The sequence below is a fragment of the Corella eumyota genome, chromosome 5 (assembly GCF_963082875.1).
Source record: "Corella eumyota chromosome 5, kaCorEumy4.1, whole genome shotgun sequence".
Taxonomy (NCBI): Eukaryota; Metazoa; Chordata; class Ascidiacea; order Phlebobranchia; family Corellidae; genus Corella; species Corella eumyota.
The window spans coordinates 5169981-5191671 of NC_137494.1; the positions used below are offsets into that span (position 1 = coordinate 5169981).

General features: G+C 28.9%; 2 protein-coding genes across 4 annotated transcripts; both read right to left on the reverse strand.

Moving 5' to 3' along the window:
• Positions 1-5793: 5793 nt before the first annotated feature.
• On the reverse strand, positions 5794-13596 carry LOC145753754 (zinc finger RNA-binding protein-like). 3 transcript variants are annotated; one of them, XM_082570194.1, is made up of 21 exons: positions 13405-13596; positions 12917-13085; positions 12734-12778; positions 12524-12617; positions 12038-12111; positions 11670-11966; positions 11388-11555; positions 10601-10855; positions 10300-10420; positions 9846-10049; positions 9570-9715; positions 9231-9322; positions 8865-8942; positions 8638-8800; positions 8380-8555; positions 8090-8264; positions 7715-7862; positions 7050-7156; positions 6539-6634; positions 6244-6453; positions 5794-6165 (listed from the first exon to the last, which is right to left on the reverse strand). In XM_082570194.1, the coding sequence occupies exons 1-21, from the start codon at positions 13452-13454 to the stop codon at positions 6016-6018; spliced, it is 3018 nt and encodes a 1005-aa protein (XP_082426320.1). In that variant the 5' UTR covers positions 13455-13596; the 3' UTR covers positions 5794-6015. The 3 variants fall into 3 exon arrangements, with proteins under 3 accessions (XP_082426320.1, XP_082426319.1, XP_082426321.1); XM_082570193.1 differs by having other exon boundaries at positions 12734-12781; XM_082570195.1 differs by lacking the exons at positions 5794-6165; positions 7050-7156 and having other exon boundaries at positions 6297-6453; positions 12734-12781.
• Positions 13597-13636: 40 nt separating this feature from the next.
• On the reverse strand, positions 13637-15241 carry LOC145753326 (protoporphyrinogen oxidase-like). Its single transcript, XM_082569736.1, has one exon. It carries the CDS (start codon positions 15167-15169, stop codon positions 13637-13639), a length of 1533 nt encoding a protein of 510 aa, XP_082425862.1. The 5' UTR covers positions 15170-15241.
• Positions 15242-21691: the final 6450 nt, after the last annotated feature.

Below are 21691 nucleotides of genomic sequence, written 5' to 3' on the forward strand. Positions count from 1 at the left end.
GTTTACAAAATATTTTTCGAAAATATTAATATTCATAAAAGTTATGAAACTTTTATTAAAAATTTATGAAATCTCAAAATCTGAAATTTTATATTTAATTAGGCGCGCATTGATTTAACTAACATTCAAGATAAAACATTTTGCAAAAATTTTGAGTAGAACAAAAGTTTGAGATAATTTTTATTTTGGGTTTAATTAGGTCACGTGATATTTTTGGCCAATAATATTGCATACAAATTTTTTGAAAAAAAATAAAAAATTTTAAATCGAAAAATAATTGTTGTGTTAGAACCGCACATGTCCAATTACTGTGTTTACAAAATATTTTTCGAAAATATTAATATTCATAAAAGTTATGAAACTTTTATTAAGAATTTATTAAATCTCAAAACCTAAAATTTTGTATTTTATTAGACGCGCATTGGCCTAACTAACATTCAAAATAAAACATTTCGCAAAAATTTTCAGTAAAACAAAAGTTTGAGGTAATTTTTATTTTGGTTTTCATTGGGTCACGTGATATTTTTGGCCAATGATATTGCATACAAATTTAAAAAAAAAAAAAAAATTTTAAATCGAAAAATAATTGTTGTGTTAGAACCGCACAGGTCCAATTACTGTGTTTACAAAATATTTTTCAAAAATATTGATATTCATAAAAGTTATGAAACTTTTATTAAAAATCTATGAAATCTCAAAACCTAAAATTTTGTATTTTATTGGACGCGCATTGGCCTAACTAACATTCAAGATAAAACATTTCGCGAAAATTTTCAGTAAAACAAAAGTTTGAGGTAATTTTTATTTTGGGTTTAATTAGGTCACGTAATATTTTTGGCCAATGATATTGCATACAAATTTAAAAAAAAAAATTTAAATCGAAAAATAATTGTTGTGTTAGAACCGCACAGGTCCCATTACCGTTTTTACAAAATATTTTTCGAAAATATTAATATTCATAAAAGTTATGAAACTTTTATTAAAAATTTATGAAATCTCAAAACCTAAAATTTTGTATTTTATTAGACGCGCATTGGCCTAACTAACATTCAAGATAAAGCATTTCGCAAAAATTTTTAGTAAAACAAAAGTTTAAGGTAATTTTTATTTCGGGTTTAATTAGGTCACGTGATATTTTTGGCCAATGATATTGCATACAAATTTTTTGAAAAAAAATAGAATATTTTAAATAAAAAAATAATTGTTGTGTTAGAACCGCACAGGTCCAATTACCGTGTTTACAAAATATTTTTCGAAAATATTAATATTCATAAAAGTTATGAAACTTTTATTAAAAATTTATGAAATCTCAAAACCTAAAATTTTGTATTTTATTAGACGCGCATTGGCCTAACTAACATTCAAGATAAAACATTTCGCAAAAATTTTCAGTAAAACAAAAGTTTGAGGTAATTTTTATTTTGGTTTTCATTAGGTCACGTGATATTTTTGGCCAATGATATTGCAAACAAATTTTTTTAAAAAAAATAAAAAATTTTAAATCGAAAAATAATTGTTGTGTTAGAACCGCACAGGTCCAATTACCGTGTTTACAAAATATTTTTCGAAATTATTAATATTTATAAAAGTTATGAAACTTTTATTAAAAATTTATGAAATCTCAAAACCTAAAATTTTGTATTTTATTAGACGCGCATTGGCCTAACTAGCATTCAAGATAAAACATTTCGCGAAAATTTTCAGTAAAACAAACGTTTGAGGTAATTTTTATTTTGGGTTTAATTAGGTCACGTGATATTTTTGGCCAATGAGATTGCATACAAATTTTTTGAAAAAAAATAAAAAATTTTAAATCGAAAAATAATTGTTGTGTTAGAACCGCACAGGTCCAATTACCGTGTTTACAAAATATTTTTCGAAAATATTAATATTCATAAAAGTTATGACACTTTTATTAAAAATTTATGAAATCTCAAAACCTAAAATTTTGTATTTTATTAGACGCGCATTTGCCTAACTAACATTCTAGATAAAACATTTCGCGAAAATTTTCAGTAAAACAAAAGTTTGAGGTAATTTTTATTTTGGTTTTCATTAGGTCACGTGATATTTTTGGCCAATAATATTGCATACAAATTTTTTGAAAAAAAATAAAAAATTTTAAATCGAAAAATAATAGTTGTGTTGGAACCGCACAGGTCTAATTACCGTGTTTACATAATATTTTTCAAAAATATTAATATTCATAAAAGTTATGACACTTTTATTAAAAATTTATGAAATCTCAAAACCTAAAATTTTGTATTTTATTAGACGCGCATTGGCCTAACTAACATTCAAGATAAAACATTTCGCGAAAATTTTCAGTAAAACAAAAGTTTGAGGTAATTTTTATTTCGGGTTTAATTAGGTCCCGTGATATTTTTGGCCAATGATATTGCATACAAACTTTTTAAAAAAAAATAAAAAATTTTAAATCGAAAAATAATTGTTGCGTTAGAACCGCACAGGTTCAATTACCGTGTTTACAAAATATTCTTCAAAAATATTAATATTCATAAAAGTTATGAAACTTTTATTAAAAATTTATGAAATCTCAAAACCTAAAATTTTATATTTTATAATACGTGTATTGGCCTAACTAACATTCAAGATAAAACATTTCGCGAAAATTTTCAATAAAACAAAAGTTTGAGGTAATTTTTATTTTGGGTTTAAATAGGTCACGTGATATTTTTGGCCAATAATATTGCATACAAATTTTTTAAAAAAAAATTGAAAATTTTAAATCGAAAAATAATTGTTGTGTTAGAACCGCACAGGTCCAATTACCGTGTTTACATAATATTTTTCAAAAATATTAATATTCATAAAAGTTATGACACTTTTATTAAAAATTTATGAAATCTCAAAACCTAAAATTTTGTATTTTATTAGACGCGCATTGGCCTAACTAACATTCAAGATAAAACATTTCGCGAAAATTTTGAGTAGAACAAAAGTTTGAAATAATTTTTATTTTGGGTTTAATTAGGTCACGTGATATTTTTGGCCAATGTTATTGCATACAAATTTTTTGAAAAAAATAATAAATCGAAAAATAATTGTTGTGTTGGAACCGCACAGGTCCAATTACCGTGTTTACATAATATTTTTCAAAAATATTAATATTCATAAAAGTTATGACACTTTTATTAAAAATTTATGAAATCTCAAAACCTAAAATTTTGTATTTTATTAGACGCGCATTGGCCTAACTAACATTCAAGATAAAACATTTCGCGAAAATTTTCAGTAAAACAAAAGTTTGAGGTAATTTTTATTTTGGGTTTAATTAGGTCACGTGATATTTTTGGCCAATAATATTGCATACAAATTTTTTTTAAAAAAATAGAAAATTTTAAATCGAAAAATAATTGTTGTGTTAGAACCGCACAGGTCCAATTACCGTGTTTACTAAATATTTTTCGAAAATATTAATATTCATAAAAGTTATGAAACTTTTATTAAAAATTTATGAAATCTCAAAATCTGAAATTTTATATTTAATTAGGCGCGCATTGGCCTAACTAACATTCAAGATAAAACATTTCGCGAAAATTTTCAGTAAATCAAATTTTGAATACTTAATGTCAAACTTTAATTTTAAATAAATAAACATTAATTTAAATATAATAAACAAACAAAAATTAAATTTTTAATCTATTTTTGAGTTACTGCTATTATGATATACAATAGACCAAGATTTAAAAAAATTAATAACAATCTTTAAATTTTAATAAATAAACATCTATTAACTAGTAATTAGTAATAAAAATAAAAATTTAATTTATTTTTGAGTTACCAATATCATGATAAAAAAATGTCCAAGATTTAAAGTATAAATAACAATCTCTTTAAATTTTAATAAATAAACACCTATTAACTAGTAATTAGTAATCAAAATATAAATTTTAATTTATTTTTGAGTTACCAATATCAACATAATCAAATGGCCAAGATTTAAAGTATAAATAACAATCTTTAAATTTTAATAAATAAACACCTATTAATTAGTAATTAGTGAAAAAAATTAAAATTTTAATTCATTTTTGAGTTACCAATATCATGATAATCAAATGGCCAAGATTTAAAGAATAAATAACAATCTTTAAATTTTATTAAATAAACACCTATTAATTAGTAATTAGTGAAAAAAATTAAAATTTTAATTCATTTTTGAGTTACTAATATCATGATAAACAAATGGCCAAAATTTAAAGTATAAATAACAATCTTTAAATTTTAATAAATAAACACCTATTAATTAGTAATTAGTGAAAAAAATTAAAATTTTATTATAATAATAATAATAATAATAATAATAATACTGACAATAACAATATGTTTCGAAATCTAAGATTTCGAACCATAATAATAATAATAAATATAATGACAATAACAATATGTTTCGAAATCTAAGATTTCGAACCATAACTAGATTTATTTGATAAATAAAAAATGGTTCGTGAATAAAGTTATGCATAAACATGACTTAAAGAGATGATTCGGTCGCATAGTTTCTTTTTTACTTATGTTGAAATTTTTTTACTTGCACGAGGATACTAATATTTTAAAAATTGGTCAAGTAGTTTTTGAGATGTCGGAATTTAAAAGTAAATATTATAAATAGGGAAAATCCCTACGCTCGCGAGTCACGTGATGCAGATGCGCGTCTAATAAAATATAATATTTTAAGTTTTGAGATTTTATCATTTTTTAATAGAAATGTCATAACTTTTATGAATATTAATATTTTCAAAAATTATTTTGTAAACACGTTAATTTTACATGTGCAGTTCTAACAGAACAATCATTTTTCGAAAAACTGATGAAATCTCAAAACAGGAAATATTATATTTTATTAGACGCGCATTGGCCTAACTAATATTCAAGATAAAACAAATTGCAAAACATTTTTGTACAAGAAAATTTGAGCTAATTTTTATTTTATATGTTATTAGGTTAGGCTATGTCATATGGCTTTGTAATCAAATATATTTTCGTTTGATTGACAAAAAGTGTTTAAAATATGATATTGAGATGTTGTAATAGCATCATTGACACTTCTAGCCTTTTAATTTTATTGAAACAAAGTTAAAAACTATAATTCCAAGGCAATAATGAAAAGCTAAATCAACCAACCACCTTCATGGCTTGAAAGTTAGTGCCCTCAACTTAAGAACGATCTCCCCCAGTTCGAATCCAGCTCAGAGTAAGAATATTTTGTTGGACTAACTAACATTCAAGATCAAACATTTCGCAAATGATATTCCATACAAATTTTTCCAAAAAAAAATTAAAAATTTCAGATTAAAAAGTAATTGTTATGTAAGAACCGCACAGGTTTAATAACTGTGTTTACAAAATATTTGTTAAAAATATTAATATTCATAAAAGTTATGTCACTTTTATAAAAAATTATTGAAATCTCTAGGAACGCGCTTTGAACAAAACACATTATTTTAATATTTAAGATGAAGCGTTGTTTATGAAATATGTCCATACCTTTTATGGATATTAATATTTTTAGGTAAAATTTTAGAATTCAATTTTTTACGTCGCAGCGATTGTTGATATAGCAAATTTAAAATCGAACAAAAAAAATTTCCCAAAAAATGTTGTCCAATTTATAATAAGATAAAACTTTTTTGTATTTAAATAATTTTACAAATTTTTTTATCTGGTGTTTAAGTTATACAAACGCGCTTTTAATGAAACAAATTATTTTAAAATTTGAACAAATTATTTACAACAACCAATTTCTGCCTGGTAACACACATTTTAACAAAATTAAAGAAATTTTATTTTGCCACTTTGAAAATACGTTTTCGTTTGGTAAGTCTCGTTTTAACTTAAAAATATATGTTTCACAATTTATATTTCAATATTATTTAAACCTTAGGTTTAAATAAGGGCTAGATTAAATTTTAAAAATGCCCTTTTGTCTTTAACTACAAAAATGTAGAATTGTTTTTTGAATGAAAAACTCAAATCAAGTGTTTTTTATTCTAATCAAGAAGTTGTCATTTTTATTCTTTTGCTATTATCTTCTGTATCTTTGTCTTGGTCTTCTTTTCTTTTCCTTGTTTCCTCCTTAGATGGCAGCTTCTCCATTGCCAGGACTTTGTGGATGTTGCGAAATGCAAGAAGACGAAGAGCATGCTGCAAAAAAGTTTAAATTATGTAAACTTTTTTTGGAGGCATCTATAAAAAATACGAAAGAAATAAATTCTGAACTACCTGGGCTGATCCCGTGATGTCTTCTCGCTCCTGTATTGTTAGATTATCTGCTGCATCGGTTGTCTTCCTTTCACAAGGATCACTGATTCCAGGTCCTCCAGGAAGAAGAATTCCAGATGCAAGGACCTCGAAGACTCGTTTTACTGCAACACTGGGTGAAAGAGGAAGAGTTGAACTGGAAATAACTCGCTCAACCAAAAGCTCGATGGCCTGAAAGAAATAAAAAGTGAGAAAAAAAGAAAAAATTTTGAAGCAGAATCATATGGTCTTATAAACAAATGGGTTAAATATTCACCCAGTTTGACAGAGGTGACCAAGTTGGCACCCTTACACACAAATCCTTGATTATTCTTGTTGTTAAAACACAAGATTGAAGTCCGGTTGCTTTTGCCTAAAACAATATAAAATACAAGTTACAAATCAGTAAATGATAATGTTATATTTTTAAAGGCGAAATTATAAGGGATTAACCTACCTTGTAAAATTATTTTTTAAGAAGGTATTTTTTATTTAATTATTTAATATTTATTAACACTTAAAACTAAATTAAAATTTTCGAACTGTATATATACTAAAAGTATGTAAAAGGTAGGGCTGCCAATTAGCTTAGAAATTTTCCATAAATAACTTATTAAATGGGTTGTAATTAGCAGCCTTACTTGAAACATTGGTAGGTACAACCCGATGTATTTAAAGCTATGAAAAAGCAATAAATACTTGGGTTTCACCAATTGGCAAAAAAATATGGAGGAAGTATGTAAAAAAAAGTAAAAAAATATAATATGGCTGCAACAAAGAAGCCAAACCTGGAACCACTTAGCATGGCGGAGTGAGGCCAACGCTAAACAGCATTTGTGCGGGTCCAAAATGTCTGGTGGGTCTGGCTTCGCGTTTGTTGATGTTGTTGCACTCTCTGCAGCGAGTTTATATAAGGAGAGAGCAACAAAAATATTAAGTGACGAGTCAGTGGTTAAGTGACAAGTCATTTATTCAACAGGAGTGAGTGAGCGTGCGCATGAAAAAAAAGCAGCATTTAAAAATAAAATTACAAAAAAAGAGAAAAATTTTGAATAAAGCCAAATTTTTTTTTATTCTATTAATATGCTACAATACTTTTTGGGCACTATTGCTACACCCACAGTTTACTTATGTAAGCTTATTTAAAAAAATTACTTGGAGCACATTGTAACAATAAGTATAAATCCTATTTAAATAATAATAATTGGAATTGCAAATAGAATTCTCTGTAACAAACATGAGATTATTTCTAAAATTTATAAATACTTTTAAAATGATAAATTATTGTTTAACTATATAACATTTAAAGTTACAAAATACAAGTTTTTGAATATAAATATTTTCATAAAAAAAAATTTTAAATTCATCAGTAATAAATTATCACATCAATTGTCAAAAAATACAACTATTTAAACAAATTTCCCCAAACAAGCAATCAAAAATGGGCATTTACCTTTTGATGTTGAAGCCTCTTCCATTGACCTCATTAAAGTAGAAGTAAGAATAACTTTAACATTAACAACAGGTTCTTTTTTGGTTGTGACTATTATACAACAATCACTAACATTTGTTTTTAAACTGAAATTGTTTTCAGGATTTACCTAAAAATAAAAAAAAAAAAAATTTAATTTAAACTATTGCTTAATTGAAATTAAACTAGTTCACTGGCCTAATGTAAATTAAACTAAAAACAAAAAAATTAAAAAAGCAGTAGTTTAAAACAAAAAAGGCATTTTATAAATGCTAACATCATGAATTAAGTTTTAAAAACAATTTTATATAAAAATATGAAATTACGTAAAATTAAAAAAATTATATATAAACATACCCCTAAATGTTTAGGTAAATTCTCAGCTACCCTGTGTAACAAGGTAGCAGTAGGTTTACTGCTACACATTAGAACCAACTCTACGTTTAAATCTCCCCTCAGCATTAACCCTTTCGCTAAATTTCCCATTCTTAAAACTGCTCTCAACAGCCTTTCAGGAGTGGGACGAATTTGACTAAAAAAATAAAATATTAAAAAATTATAACATGAAAAAACATTTTATAATTATAGTTTTATTAAATTATCAAACTTGTTTATAACAGGCAATTATTACAAAATGTTTAACTTACGCTGACTTCGACAGAGCATAAACTTTTATTTCTTGTTCATGCATTGAAGTTGAAACATCCTTAAAAGCAGTTTCAAGCAACTGGACAGTATCTTGCACCATCAATAACTCGACTTCGGTTGGGTAAATTTGATGGTGCTTTGCAAGCACATGCTGGTCTTCGCTGGTTCGAATTTGCTGGAACGAAAAAGTTACCATAGCATATTTTAAATATATAAATAAATTTTCTTCAAAATTTTTTTTTTAATTTAAATCTTACCTGGCTCTTTTGAATTTTTGCTTGAAAATATCGGAGCACGGGTCGGATAGGGGGAACAACGTGAAGGGGAAGAGTAAGTGATCTTCTTCTGTGATACTCAGCCTCCTCTTCGTACCGAATCATCTCCTCCTGATATTGGTAAAACATCTCTTCTTCATACATCCTAGGGTCAAAAAATTAAATTAAAAAAATGCAACTTTAAAAATATTTTTTTATTAGATTCTTACATAATTTCTTGTTCTTCTTGTTTTTTTCTCTCTTGTTCCCATTGCTTTTGTTTCTTTCTTTGTTCATTAAAAGCAATCCTGAAAAATAATGTCAAAAATTCTTTTACCAAAAGGCATATAAGAATAGCACCATTTTACCCACATTAAGACATTTTTAAGTACTAACTCCCTTTTATGATATTAGGGCCCCTTAATTTTTTTAAATACTAAATCTAAATTTTGGTGAAAATTTATTTTCAAATTTAGGATTTTAAAAAATATCTCACTGGTAAAATAGGGTGTAATATGGACAGCAACTCTATTTTATAAAACTTTACAATATAAAAATCATGAAAATAACATAAACAATTAACAAAATTTACTTACTTTCTCGATTCTTGCCTGAGTTTTATCATCATTAAATTTTTCTGTCTTGGATTTAATTTGACATCAACTTCTAAACTTGCATCAACCTTCGTCTAAAATTCAAAAAAATATTTGAACAAAGATTAAGAAAACAAAATTAAAAACAAGTTTATAACAGATTTTTAATTAAATTACATTTTTTAATAATTTAAACATAAAAATGCGATATATTAAATAAAGTATATAACACTTATAATTAATACGCTAAAGATCAAATGATTTTTGTGATAAAAAATAAGTAATTATATATAATAAAAACTGAAAGCTATTAAAATCAAAAACTAAAACTTTTTCTTGCACCTTATAAGAGAGTCTGTGCCTTCTTCCTCTGACATGAAGTTCTCTCGCACAGGGGTCGTTGAACTCACATTCACACAAACTACATCTGTACCTTATTACTCTTCCATCTGTCCATACTTGAGTTACATAATCTTCACCTACTGGATCTAATAAAAAAAATTAAAAAATTTTTAAAAAAATGCATTTTTAGTTGAGCCACTATTTTAATAAAACCAACAGGCTTGATAAAAAATTAACTAAAATTAAAAATTATAAATAAAAAAAAAAAATTTTTACCATTCTTTTTAAGAGGACCAGCATTAGTATCCGTAACTTCGTCAACATCTTCGTGTTTAGGTTGTCCTTGTGGTTCAATGTTGTAGTGGGATTTTGAACTTTCCGGGTAACTAACAGTAACGGTTTCGACTCTTGGTTCCAACGGCATGGTACTGGCACCGATTGGTTCCGAATTTGAATCTGATAACTTTAGCGAAGTGCCACCTAAATATTTAAGAAGTTTTTAATATTTAAGATAGATTAGTAATAAAAAGATAAGTTTTAAACTAAAAATGGATTTTTTAGAGAGTTTTTCATTAAACTTTTACTATCATATGCCTAAAACAAAAAATAATCAATAAATTTAATTCCTAGTATACACATACTGCACAAAAAAATAGGAAAATGCAATACATAATTTAAAAGCAGAAGTATTAGTTTAATGCAAAAAATTTAAAATAATATAAATTCTTACCAACAAAATTGATTTTTTGAGTAACAACTTTTTTCTTAGTTAAAGTGTTTACTCTTTGTTGGTCAGTCATATCTTTGTTATAAGAAGACGGCAGTTTGTTTTTTGAAGCTTCAAATTTTGACTAAATTAAGAATTTTATTACATTATTTTTACAAGAACTCTATAGTCAGAATATTATTACAAATTTTAATATTAAAACAATTTTATTTAATACTAATCAGTTCTAAAAACTGTTACACTTTGTTTATTAAAAATTATAGAAGTTTTTAACCTATCAAATATTCTAAAATACACTTTTGACCTCTCTAGTTGGTAATTCAGCTTCAGTCATTTTTCCTTCCCTAACCAAATGGTCACAAAAATCCCACGCTGCTCTTGTTTGTGAGTCCTTCTTATTTGGTGCTGTTCCCTTACCAACATACTGGTGCCCGTTAACCATCAACTCGCACACATAACTTTGACGAAATTGTGAGCTTCCGTGGGCTGTGATGTTGTAATCAGGACGCTGACGACGTTTGCTGAGCCAAGCATACAAGTATCCCTTCACTTCGGCAGCCTAAGTCAAAAAAATTTTTAACATTAAAATTTAAAAAAGTGTTAAGAAAGTTTTGACTACTATTTTACCCAAAATATTTTAATGCAGGGTGTAGTGTAAATATTTTAATGCGTGGTATACTGTAGCGCCTTTAAGCATAGTGTGGTCTCGTGCTAAGCCAGCATTTAATCAGCAGCATAATACCGGATAATTATAATCTATATAATATCCCAAACTGCTAAAGGCAACGCGAGACCGGGTTAGAGTAGCTGATGTTACTTTATGTTTAGATTGCACATTCGACTTTCCTGGGGATGCAGTGAATTGTTGTTAAAAAAAATTTAATGTGAAAAAAAAACTTTTCATAATAAAACTTTTCATAATAATTAACGTACAACAAATTCTATTTGGATTGCATAAAAAAAATCAATGTGCACATGGAATCTTTAAATCATTTTGAGTAACAAAGCAATCGCTACAATGTATACGTTATGTAAAATAGCCATAAAGTAAGAATAAATGACAGAATTAAAAATATTCGTAAGTAACTTACTATGATCGGTTTATTTGGATCTTTTCCTTCCAATCGTTTTTGTTTCCAGTTATACGACTTTGATTGGAACCCGCCACCTCCTCTACGTTGTTGTTGGTACATCGTACTTGCAACATTAAGAAGAGCTTTCTCATAGTTAGACATGGATTTGGAGTCTGAAGCAGCAGACTAAAAAAATAACAAAGTTTTAAAAAACAATTAAAAAAATTTTGTAAAAATATTTAGGAAAAAAAACTTTACCAAAAACAATTTGTTTTACAAAAAGTCAATTCTAAAACCTACTGATTTGTTAGCAGCAGAATTTCCATAATTAGCTGAATTTTTCAAGTTGTTGTTATTATTTAGGGGTACATGACTTTGTACATTTGATCCATAACCAGAGTTGTTATTATTTCTGGTTTGTGTTGCTGGCATCCCATAACTTGATTGCACGTTATTTGTGCTCGACAATGTTGTTGATCTTGTTGTTGATGTGGATCGAAAATTGTTGAGCATGTTGGTGTTGTTGACTTGTCTGTTGATTGGAACTTGTTGTTGTTGTTGTTGAGGGGGAGGAACTGGGGGTGGGGCTGGTGCTTGCTACATTTTAATAAAAAAATGTAGAATTTATTTTACATGTCACGATTTTAAAATTAACTTTCATAGTTCACCTGAATTGGAGGTTGGATTTGTGGAGCAAAAGATGAATTATATATTCTATTTTGTGGGGTCGGTGGCTGTGCATCTAGAAATAAAAGAAAAGGCATTTAAAATGACAATTTTAACAGTAAAATTAAGGTTTTCTTAACAAAAACGTTATAATACAACACCTAATAACAGAATTTTAATAAGTTGTCAATTTCGATATTTATTTCGTATTTAATAATCCTTGATTTAAGAAGACTGACTTCACAGATTAAACATAAAGTAACATTGGTTATCCTGAACCAATCTCTATCTGACTTTGGCAGTGTGCAATTTAACCACATAATGATTCTGCCAATTAGTTATTGGCATATCAAAAGTTTGTATCAATAATCAGGCCCTATTTGTATGTGTTACAGCATAAAGCCAGTGGTGATCAATTCAATGAACTTAATTTAAACTCTAATTACTTTTTACAATAATTTCTGAAAAGATTTAAATTCTAAACTTACTGTTAAAGTATCCAGGTGTGGTAGAAGGCCGAGCATTAGTTGTAGAAGTTTGATAATATTGGGGAGCCTGTGCCACCTTGCCATAAGAAGAAGCCTTTAAAAAAAATAAATAACAACTTAAATTTAAGGTTTATGCACAAGTGACAGAGTTTAAATTTGATGCAAATTACCTGAAATAAAAATTTTTTTAAAAGTATTTGAAATTTTTACCTGATTGGAACCAGAGTAATTGTAAGATGGATAGGTTTGATTTGTCTGCTAAAAATATGCAAAAAAATTATTAGTTACCAGATTTAAAAACAATTGTTGATACATCATTTAAGAACCAAGCATTTTTTACAATTTAAAAACAAGTTTTTGGCAAAACAACAAATTGCTAAAAAGTTAAGTTACCCCTATTTGCCCATAGGTAACAAAAGCTTGTTGTTGTTGTTGTTGTGGCGGTGGTGGCTGTTGTGGCTGTTGTAGGTTTTGTGAATGTTGTTGGATATATTGATTTGTTTGTGGGGGAGGTAGATTGTAAGCTGTGCTTCCATAACCGGTGTTACTTGTTCCAGGAATACTAAAAAAACAAAAAAATAAATATTTTTCATTTAATAGGCCTATATAACTGGGTCCTTTTTTAATAAAATATAACCAAGTCTAAATTCATAAATTTCTAATTATTTACGTGTTTTAGTAGTTTTTTGTATTCTGTAAACCCTACTGCCACCTTCTTTTTAAAAGTAACAAAAAAATAAAATAAAAATAAATAAGTATGCACAAAAAAATTTATTTCACATTTTACTAAACTTTTGCCTTAATAAATGCTTAAATCATTTACAAATAAAAAATAAACATAATTTTAAAATTTTAATACTTATTTTGATTTTAACATTTACCTGTATTGCGGGTTACTTGCACCAGTGTTGTATCCATAGTAGTTAGCCATGACTTACTATAATAATTCAATGTGTCATCACTTTATTATACACAATTAAATATTTTTTTTAAATGTAGGTCTGTAAAAATGTTAAACACAAATTAAAAAAAAATATTTGAATTTACAAAAACAATTTTTTTAAAAATTACTTTTAAAGATCATTTTAGGAATACAAGAATAAATTTGATTACTCAAGAAACCGAATATTCCAATATATCACTCACAGCAATCCTACTGTTCATAATACAATCATTAATACTAACACCCCAATAAGAAGCGCCAACCAATGATATTTCCAGTTCATTGTCATCGATCATATCTTCAAGTTCCTCAACTACATCTGTGTGGCCACGTCTGTATAACGGAATACATTTTCTGCCCACATTGGTTTCAATCTCAACAGGATCTTCATATAGGTCAAGTTGCTCATCCAAACCGTCCAATGCAATCTGTTCAATTTTTGAGCTTGAAATATGATCCTTAGTTCCAAATACTTCATTAAACCATGAACCTCCCATCATGCAGGTTAGTCGAGTGGATTTAACACCAAGTCGGTCGTGTTGGGGAAATGCACAGGAATCATACACAACCCCCAGTAAATTAGAAGGTTCAGAGGGTGGAACCAAGTGACCGAACCCTAAGTAGGGAAGATTTTCTTTTGGGGACCCTTCGTATTCAACATTGGCAATTGCTACATCAACCCATTTAATTTTATTAAGATTATCGACCAAATCTGAGTACACAATTTTGTCCTTTTCCAATAATTGCGCGTTACTTTTTGATTGGTTAAGAATTTGACTCAAAGAATAACTTGGCAGAGCGGAAATAATATGGTCAACTTCTTCGATTTGCTTGGTATCTGATGCATTTTCTTGATATTCAACAAGAAACTTTCCATTTACATCCCTAACGAAACTTTTTACCTCATGGTTTCTTAGAATTTCAATATCCATATCATTTTCCAATATTTTAGCCATGTCTTCTACTAGACTGGAGAACCCGTGTTTAGCTGTCCATTGTACCCATTCATTAGCTTGTAGGTAAATAGGATTACTAAGTGCATTTAAAAAAATGTCTTTTGAATTTCTTAACTCAGGTTTTCTTGGATAATCGTTTAAATTTCTGGGCCCAAGTCCACGCCACATACTTGTAAACGCTGCTTTAAGGCTTAGTTTTTTGTAGTCAGCAGCAAAAACACCCCGACAAAAAGCACCGCCGGCAATGTCTGAAAACTCTTTACCAAATCGAGCCTCCATAACTTCTTGCACAGTTTCCAAATCTGCCGACGTCTGTTTTAACAGTCCCATTACAACAGTAAATGCCAGTGGCATTGAAAAGGGTTCTTGTATTTGTAGACTTGATAACAAGGAGTTTGGGAGTTTGTGAATTTTTTTATTAACATAAAGCATTCGAGACTTTGCAGAAATGTTTGTTTTTTTAACTGGAATTATTTTATTCGCTAAGTTAAAATTTGAAATAAATTCCAAACTGTTTTTGCCAACTATGTCATTAGTTCGAACACTACGTGGCCCTTTTTCGTTAATTGGACCTCTGTATACTTTCCTATTACCATTTGAAACGTTAGTATCCATCCATCCGCCTACTCTGTTCGTCTTTTCGATTAGAATAATTTCGCAAGGTTTTGAGGCCTCTTTGAACATTTTCCTGGCGTAAAATGCAGCAGAGATGCCGCTTATCCCGCCGCCGCATACCACAATCTTCATTTTTAGATATACAAAATTGCTGCAGTATGACTACGCTAACTCAACCGTCAGAGTTACCCTGTTTATTACCCGTTAACAAAAATCAACATGCTTTAAATTAGTCTAGCATTCCCGTAAAAGTGTAGAGCAAAATAAAGAACTTTAACATGATCAATAAAAGTAGTTTTTAACTAGTTTTATTCGACAAACAAAATATGGTTCGTGGTTCGAACAATATAATATTATATTATATATTATTATGTATATTGTTATTGTCCGTATATTTATTATGGTTCGAAATCTTAGATTTCGAAACATATTGTTATTGTCATTATTATTATTATTATTATTAATCTTTTCCAGTGTCTTATAAGCTGTAAATTTTGAGTTAACATAACTTTTGTTTTTAACTTTTACAGTTTTGAAATTTAAGTATGTTGTTTATTATCAGATTGTGTTTTCATTCTCCTATTTACAACATTTAATTATAACTAATTACTAATTAGTAGGTGTTTATTTATTAAAATTTAAAATTTGTTATTTATTTTTTAAATCTTGGCCATTTGTATATCATGATATTGGTAACTCAAAAATGAATTAAAATTTTAATTTTTGTCACCAAATACTAATTAATAGGTGTTTGTTTATTCAAATTTAAAGATTGTCATTAGGTTTTTAAATTTTGGTCGGTTATATATAAGATTAACATTTGCTCAAAGTTAATGTTAAATTTTTCCTCACAAACATTATAATAAAACTATCTTGATTGTAAAAAACATTCACAGTAGGGTTATGTGTGTTTGAGTCCACTACTCATATCATCATCTAAGCTAGGTAGTCTTCCTTTGAAAGAAGTCTCGAACGTTTGCAAAAATCTGACAAAGAAGATTAAAAATTTTATTCTGGCTAAATTTTCACCAATACACAACCTAGGTCCAATAGAAAATGGAAAAATACAAATTTAATAAATCATTTTTTTGTATTTAATCATCCTCAATGTGGAATGGACAACTTTACGGCTTAAACATAGAGTAACATGTGTAACACTAACCCAGTCTTAAGTTGACTTTGACAGTTTGGAATAATATTGATTCTAATTGCCAATAATTTTACTGGGTGTTAAGATGTTGGCTTAGCAAAAGTTACCGTTTATGGTGCCCCACTCGAAAGCATAACAGCATTAAAAATCGAACCCAAAACCTTATGTAGTAAAGCCGTTTTTAGCCAGTGGTAACATTGGGCTAGTGAAGGAATTTTATTTACGAACAAATCCTTTTATTAGACAAATAAAAAATCTTATGAAAATAAAATCTTACTCATGTAGATAATCTTTAATTTAAAACTTACAAACTGCAACCAAAAGCTAATTGTTGGGTAAAGGACGTGATGCATAAAACAAGAAATTAAATTGTAACCAAGTTAAACTATTGAAACGTTAAATCTAAATATTTTCCTTAATGCTGAAGTGTATTCATGTATTCCAAGATAAACTAAAGCACCAAGGCAAAACCCAACTGAAATATAAAAAGTTTAAAAAAGAAGAAATTCAACTAATAATAAATCACACAAAGCTGTTGTTAAAAATAAAAAAGTTATACGCTTTAAAATAATAAGCATCACAATTCTTTGAGCTTAAATAACCAGTAGTGTAAATAAAAGAGGAATATTAAATTTATCCCCACTACTCTACTGTACTTATCTACTTTAAAAGCAGTAACGTTACAACCCGATTACGTCACTAAATAGGTTTATGTCATTAAAAATAGCATATGAAATTTTGTTAAACAAAATTTATTAATAATATCAAAATAAGGGAAAAAAATAAGTCTAAAAACATAAATAATATCGACAACAGAAAAGAATACATAAAAATAAGGCTAGGAACATAAATAATATCAATAACATAAAGAAATACGAAATAAATAAGGCTAAGAACATAAATAATATCGACAACAGAAAGAAATACGAAATAAATAAGGCTAAGAACATAAATAATATCGACAACAGAAAAGTATACAAAAAAATAAGGCTGAGAACACAAAAAATATCGATAACAGAAAAGAGTACATGAAATTTAGGCTGAAAACATAAATAATATCGACAACAGAAAGAAATATGAAATAAATGAGGCCGAAATATGAAATAAATGACAACAGAAAGAAATATGAAATAAATTTGGCTTAGAACATAAATGATATCGACAGCAGACAAGAATACATGAAATTAAGGCTAAAAACATAAATAATATCGACAACAGAAAGAAATACGAAATAAATAAGGCTAAGAACTTAAATGATATCGACAATAGAAAAGAATTTGTGAAATTAAGGCTAAAAACATAAATAATATCGACAAAAAAAAGAAATATGAAAAAAATAAGGCTAAAAACATAAACAATATCGACAACAGAAAGAAATACGAAAAAATAAGGCTGAGAACACAAATAATATCAAAAACAGAAAAGAGTATGTGAAATTAAGGCTAAAAACATAAATAATATCGACAACAGACAAGAATACGTAAAAATAAGGCTTAGAACACAATTAATATCAATAACATGAAAAGTACGTGAAATTAAGGCTAAAAACATAAATAATATCACCAATAGAAAGAAATAGAAAAAAATAAGGCTGAGAACACAAATAATATCAATAACAGAAAAGAGTATGTGAAATTAAGGCTAAAAACATAAATAATATCGACAACAGACAAGAATACGTAAAAATAAAGCTTAGAACACAATTAATATCAATAACATGAAAAGTATGTGAAATTAAGGCTAAGAACATAAATGATATCGACAATAGAAAAGAATATGTGAAATTAGGGCTAAAAACATAAATAATATCGACAACAGAACGAAATATGAAAAAAATAAGGCTAAAAACATAAACAATATCGTCAACAAAAAGAAATAAGAACATAAATAATATCGACAACAGAAAACAATGTGTAAAATTAAGGCTAAAAACATAAATAATATCGACAACAAAAAGAAATACGAAAAAAATAAGGCTAAAAACATAAACAATATGAAATAATAAGGCTAAAAACATAAATAATATCGACAACAGAAAGAAATACAAAAATAGGATAGCAACATCATTAGAAAGTAGAAGAAAAATTATCGGGGGGTGGTAACATCATCGGAAAGTGGTAGCAAAGGTATTATGGGGGTAACAGCATCATCTGGGGTAACAACATCATCAGCGAAGGGTAGCAACATCATCAGAAAGTGATATCAACATCATTGGGATGCGGAGGAGTAGCAACATCATTGGAAAGTGAAAGAAAAATTTTCTGGAAGGTAACAACATCATCATTTACAATATCATCAAAAGGCAACAACATCATCTGGGGTAGCAACATTGGAAGGTTGTAGCAACATCATTAGAGGCTGCAACAATATTGGTAGGTAGCAACATAACCATAAGGTGGTAACAACATTTTCAGGGGGTAGCAACATTATGTGAGGGCAACAACATCATTGAAAAGTGGAAGAAGAATTATCAGGAGGTAACAACATTATTGGGGGGTAGCGGCATCGTTGGGGGTAACAACATCATCAGGTAGGGGTAGCAACATCATCGGGGGTAGCAACATCATTGGCGGGTAACAACATCATCAGCAAGCAACAACATCATAAGCAAGCAACAACATCATCAGCAAGCAGCAACAACATCCGAAGGCAACAACATCATCTGGGGTAGTAACATCAATAGGGGCAGCAACAATATCTTTGGTAGCAACATAACCATAAGGTGGTAACAACATTTTCAGGGGGTAGCGACTTTATGTAAGGGCAACAACATCATTGGAAAGTGGAAAAAAATTATCAGGGAGTAGCAACATTATTGGGGGGTAGCGGCATCATCGGGGTAACAACATCATCAGGTAGGGGTAGCAACATCACCGGGGGTAGCAACATCATCGTGGAGTAGCAAAATCATCGGCGGGTAACAACATCATCGGCGGGTAACAACATCATCGGCGGGTAACAACATCATCGGCGGGTAACAACATCATCGACAAGCAACAACATCATCAGAAGGCAAGCAACATCATCAGAAGGCAAGCAACATCATCAGAAGGCAAGCAACATCATCAGAAGGCAACAACATCATCGGCAAGCAACAACAACATCCGAAGGCAACAACATTATCTGGGGTAGTGACATCAATAGAGCCAGCAACAACATCGGTAGGTAGCAACATAACCATAAAGTGGTAACAACATTTTCAGGGGGTTGCGACATTATGTGAAGGCAACAACATTATTGGAAAGTGGAAGAAAAATTATCAGGGGGTAACATAATTATTGGGAATAGCGGCATCATTGGGGGTAACAACATCATCAGGTAGGGGTAGCAACATCATTGAAAAGTGGAAGAAAAATTATCGTCGGGTAGCAACATCATCGGAAAGTGGTAGAAAAGGTATTAGGGGGGGGAACAACATCATTTGGGGTAACAACATCATCAGCAAGGGGTAGCAACATCATCAAAAAGTGGTATCAACGTCATCGCGACACAGGGGGTAGCAACATCATTAGAAGGTAGTAGCAACATCGTCATCTGAAACTTAAAAAAAGCTGGAAAGCAGTTATCTATTTCTAATTACAAAAAAAATAGTGAACATATTACCTTGTCGTTTAGAAGACTATATGTTACCTATCTTTCTCGATTCAAAAGGTGACATGATCAGAGGGTGACATCATCGAAGTGTAACCTAATCTGAAACACTGGATTGCATTAAACACAATGTAGACAAAATGACCTCGAAAAAAATTGAAAAGAATTAAATTATTTGGTACAGTTGTTTAATTTAATTACAAATATATAAAATTAATTATTTATTTATACGTATTTACTGCATGAATACCAAACTTTTATTAAAAAAAGGGATAATATTAGGAAATGATTAAGAAAAATTATTAAAATAAACAAACAAATTGTAAGGTCGTTACAATAAATTAAAACACCAACCAACAAGTTATTAAACAAATACAATACACAAAATAGTAGCCTACTTATTAATAGTAGGTAACTGATAAACAAATAGCTAACAAATCAAATAGCAGGCATGTAGATCGCACTCTAGTACGCCAACTAGCGGTCGACTTGGACGTCTACAGATCTCCACCTAGCAGATGGTAATATAGCTACGACATCTACAGCGACGCAAACTGACGTTCAAGTCGAAGCGAACGACGAAAGCGACGAACAACGAACAAAAAAAAGCGACGAACGACGTAAGCGACGATCAACGAAAGCGAGCAAACTAAAGCGACCCACGAAGCGTATGTTGCAACACGCGCACGAATTAGATTGAACGCAAGATTGACGACCCGCCTAATACAACTAGGCTGATCCTAATAATTGGTCATTTTTAGTATATATCTGTAATCAACAATACCTCAAATTTGACAAGCTGAGGCCTTTGCCATTAGGGTTAGGGTTAGGGAAAATGCATATAGAAAGATGTACACTCAAAAATTATAAATAATGTTATTATCAATTTAATATATATGTATATTTTTTAAAAAACAAATATCTTACCGTATGTTAAAGAAATCACCTTTTTGTTCTTCTCACAACTTATTAAAACCTCAATTAACAACTACCTCTCTTATCAGATCATCACCAGATCCTCCAGATGTTCCTTCATTTTTCATGAAATCATCATCAGATCCTCTAGATGTTCCTCTATTCCTCATCAGATCCTCCAGGTTCACGAGATCGCCATCTGAAATATGAAATTTAAAAAAAAAAGCTAAAAAGCAGTTATGTATGTTTAATTAAAAATTGAAATTGGTTAACACATTACCTTGTTGTTTAGAAGACTACATGTTACCTATCTTTCTCGATTCCTCATTACATCCTCCAGATGTTCCTTCATTTTTCATGAATTCGTCATCAGATCCTCTAGTTGTTCCTCTATTCCTCATCAGATCCTCCAGGTTAACGAGATCGTCATCTAAAATCTAAAACCTTAAAAAGAAAGCTAAAAAGCAGTTATATATGTCTAATTAAAAATTAAAATTAGTTAAAATATTACCTTGTTGTTTAGAAGACTACATGTTACCTATCTTTCTCGATTCCTCATTAGATCCTCGAGAGGTTCCTTCATTTTTCATTAAATCATCATTAAATCCTCCATGTGTTTCTCTATTCCTCATCAGATCCGTCAGGTTCACGAGGTCGTCATCTGAAATCTAAAACCTTAAAAAGAAAGCTAAAAAGCAGTTATATATGTCTAATTAAAAATTAAAATTAGTTAAAATATTACCTTGTTGTTCAGAAGACTACATGTTACTTATCTTTCTTGATTCCTCATTACATCCTCCAGATGTTCATTCATTCTTCATGAAATCACCTTCAGATCCACCAGATGTTCCTCTATTCCTCATCAGATCCTCCAGGTTCACGAGATTGCCATCTGAAATCTGAAACCTTAAAAAAAAGCTAAAAAGCAGTCATGTATGTTTAATTAAAAATTAAAATTGGTTAACATATTACCTTGTTGTTCAGAAGACTACATGTTA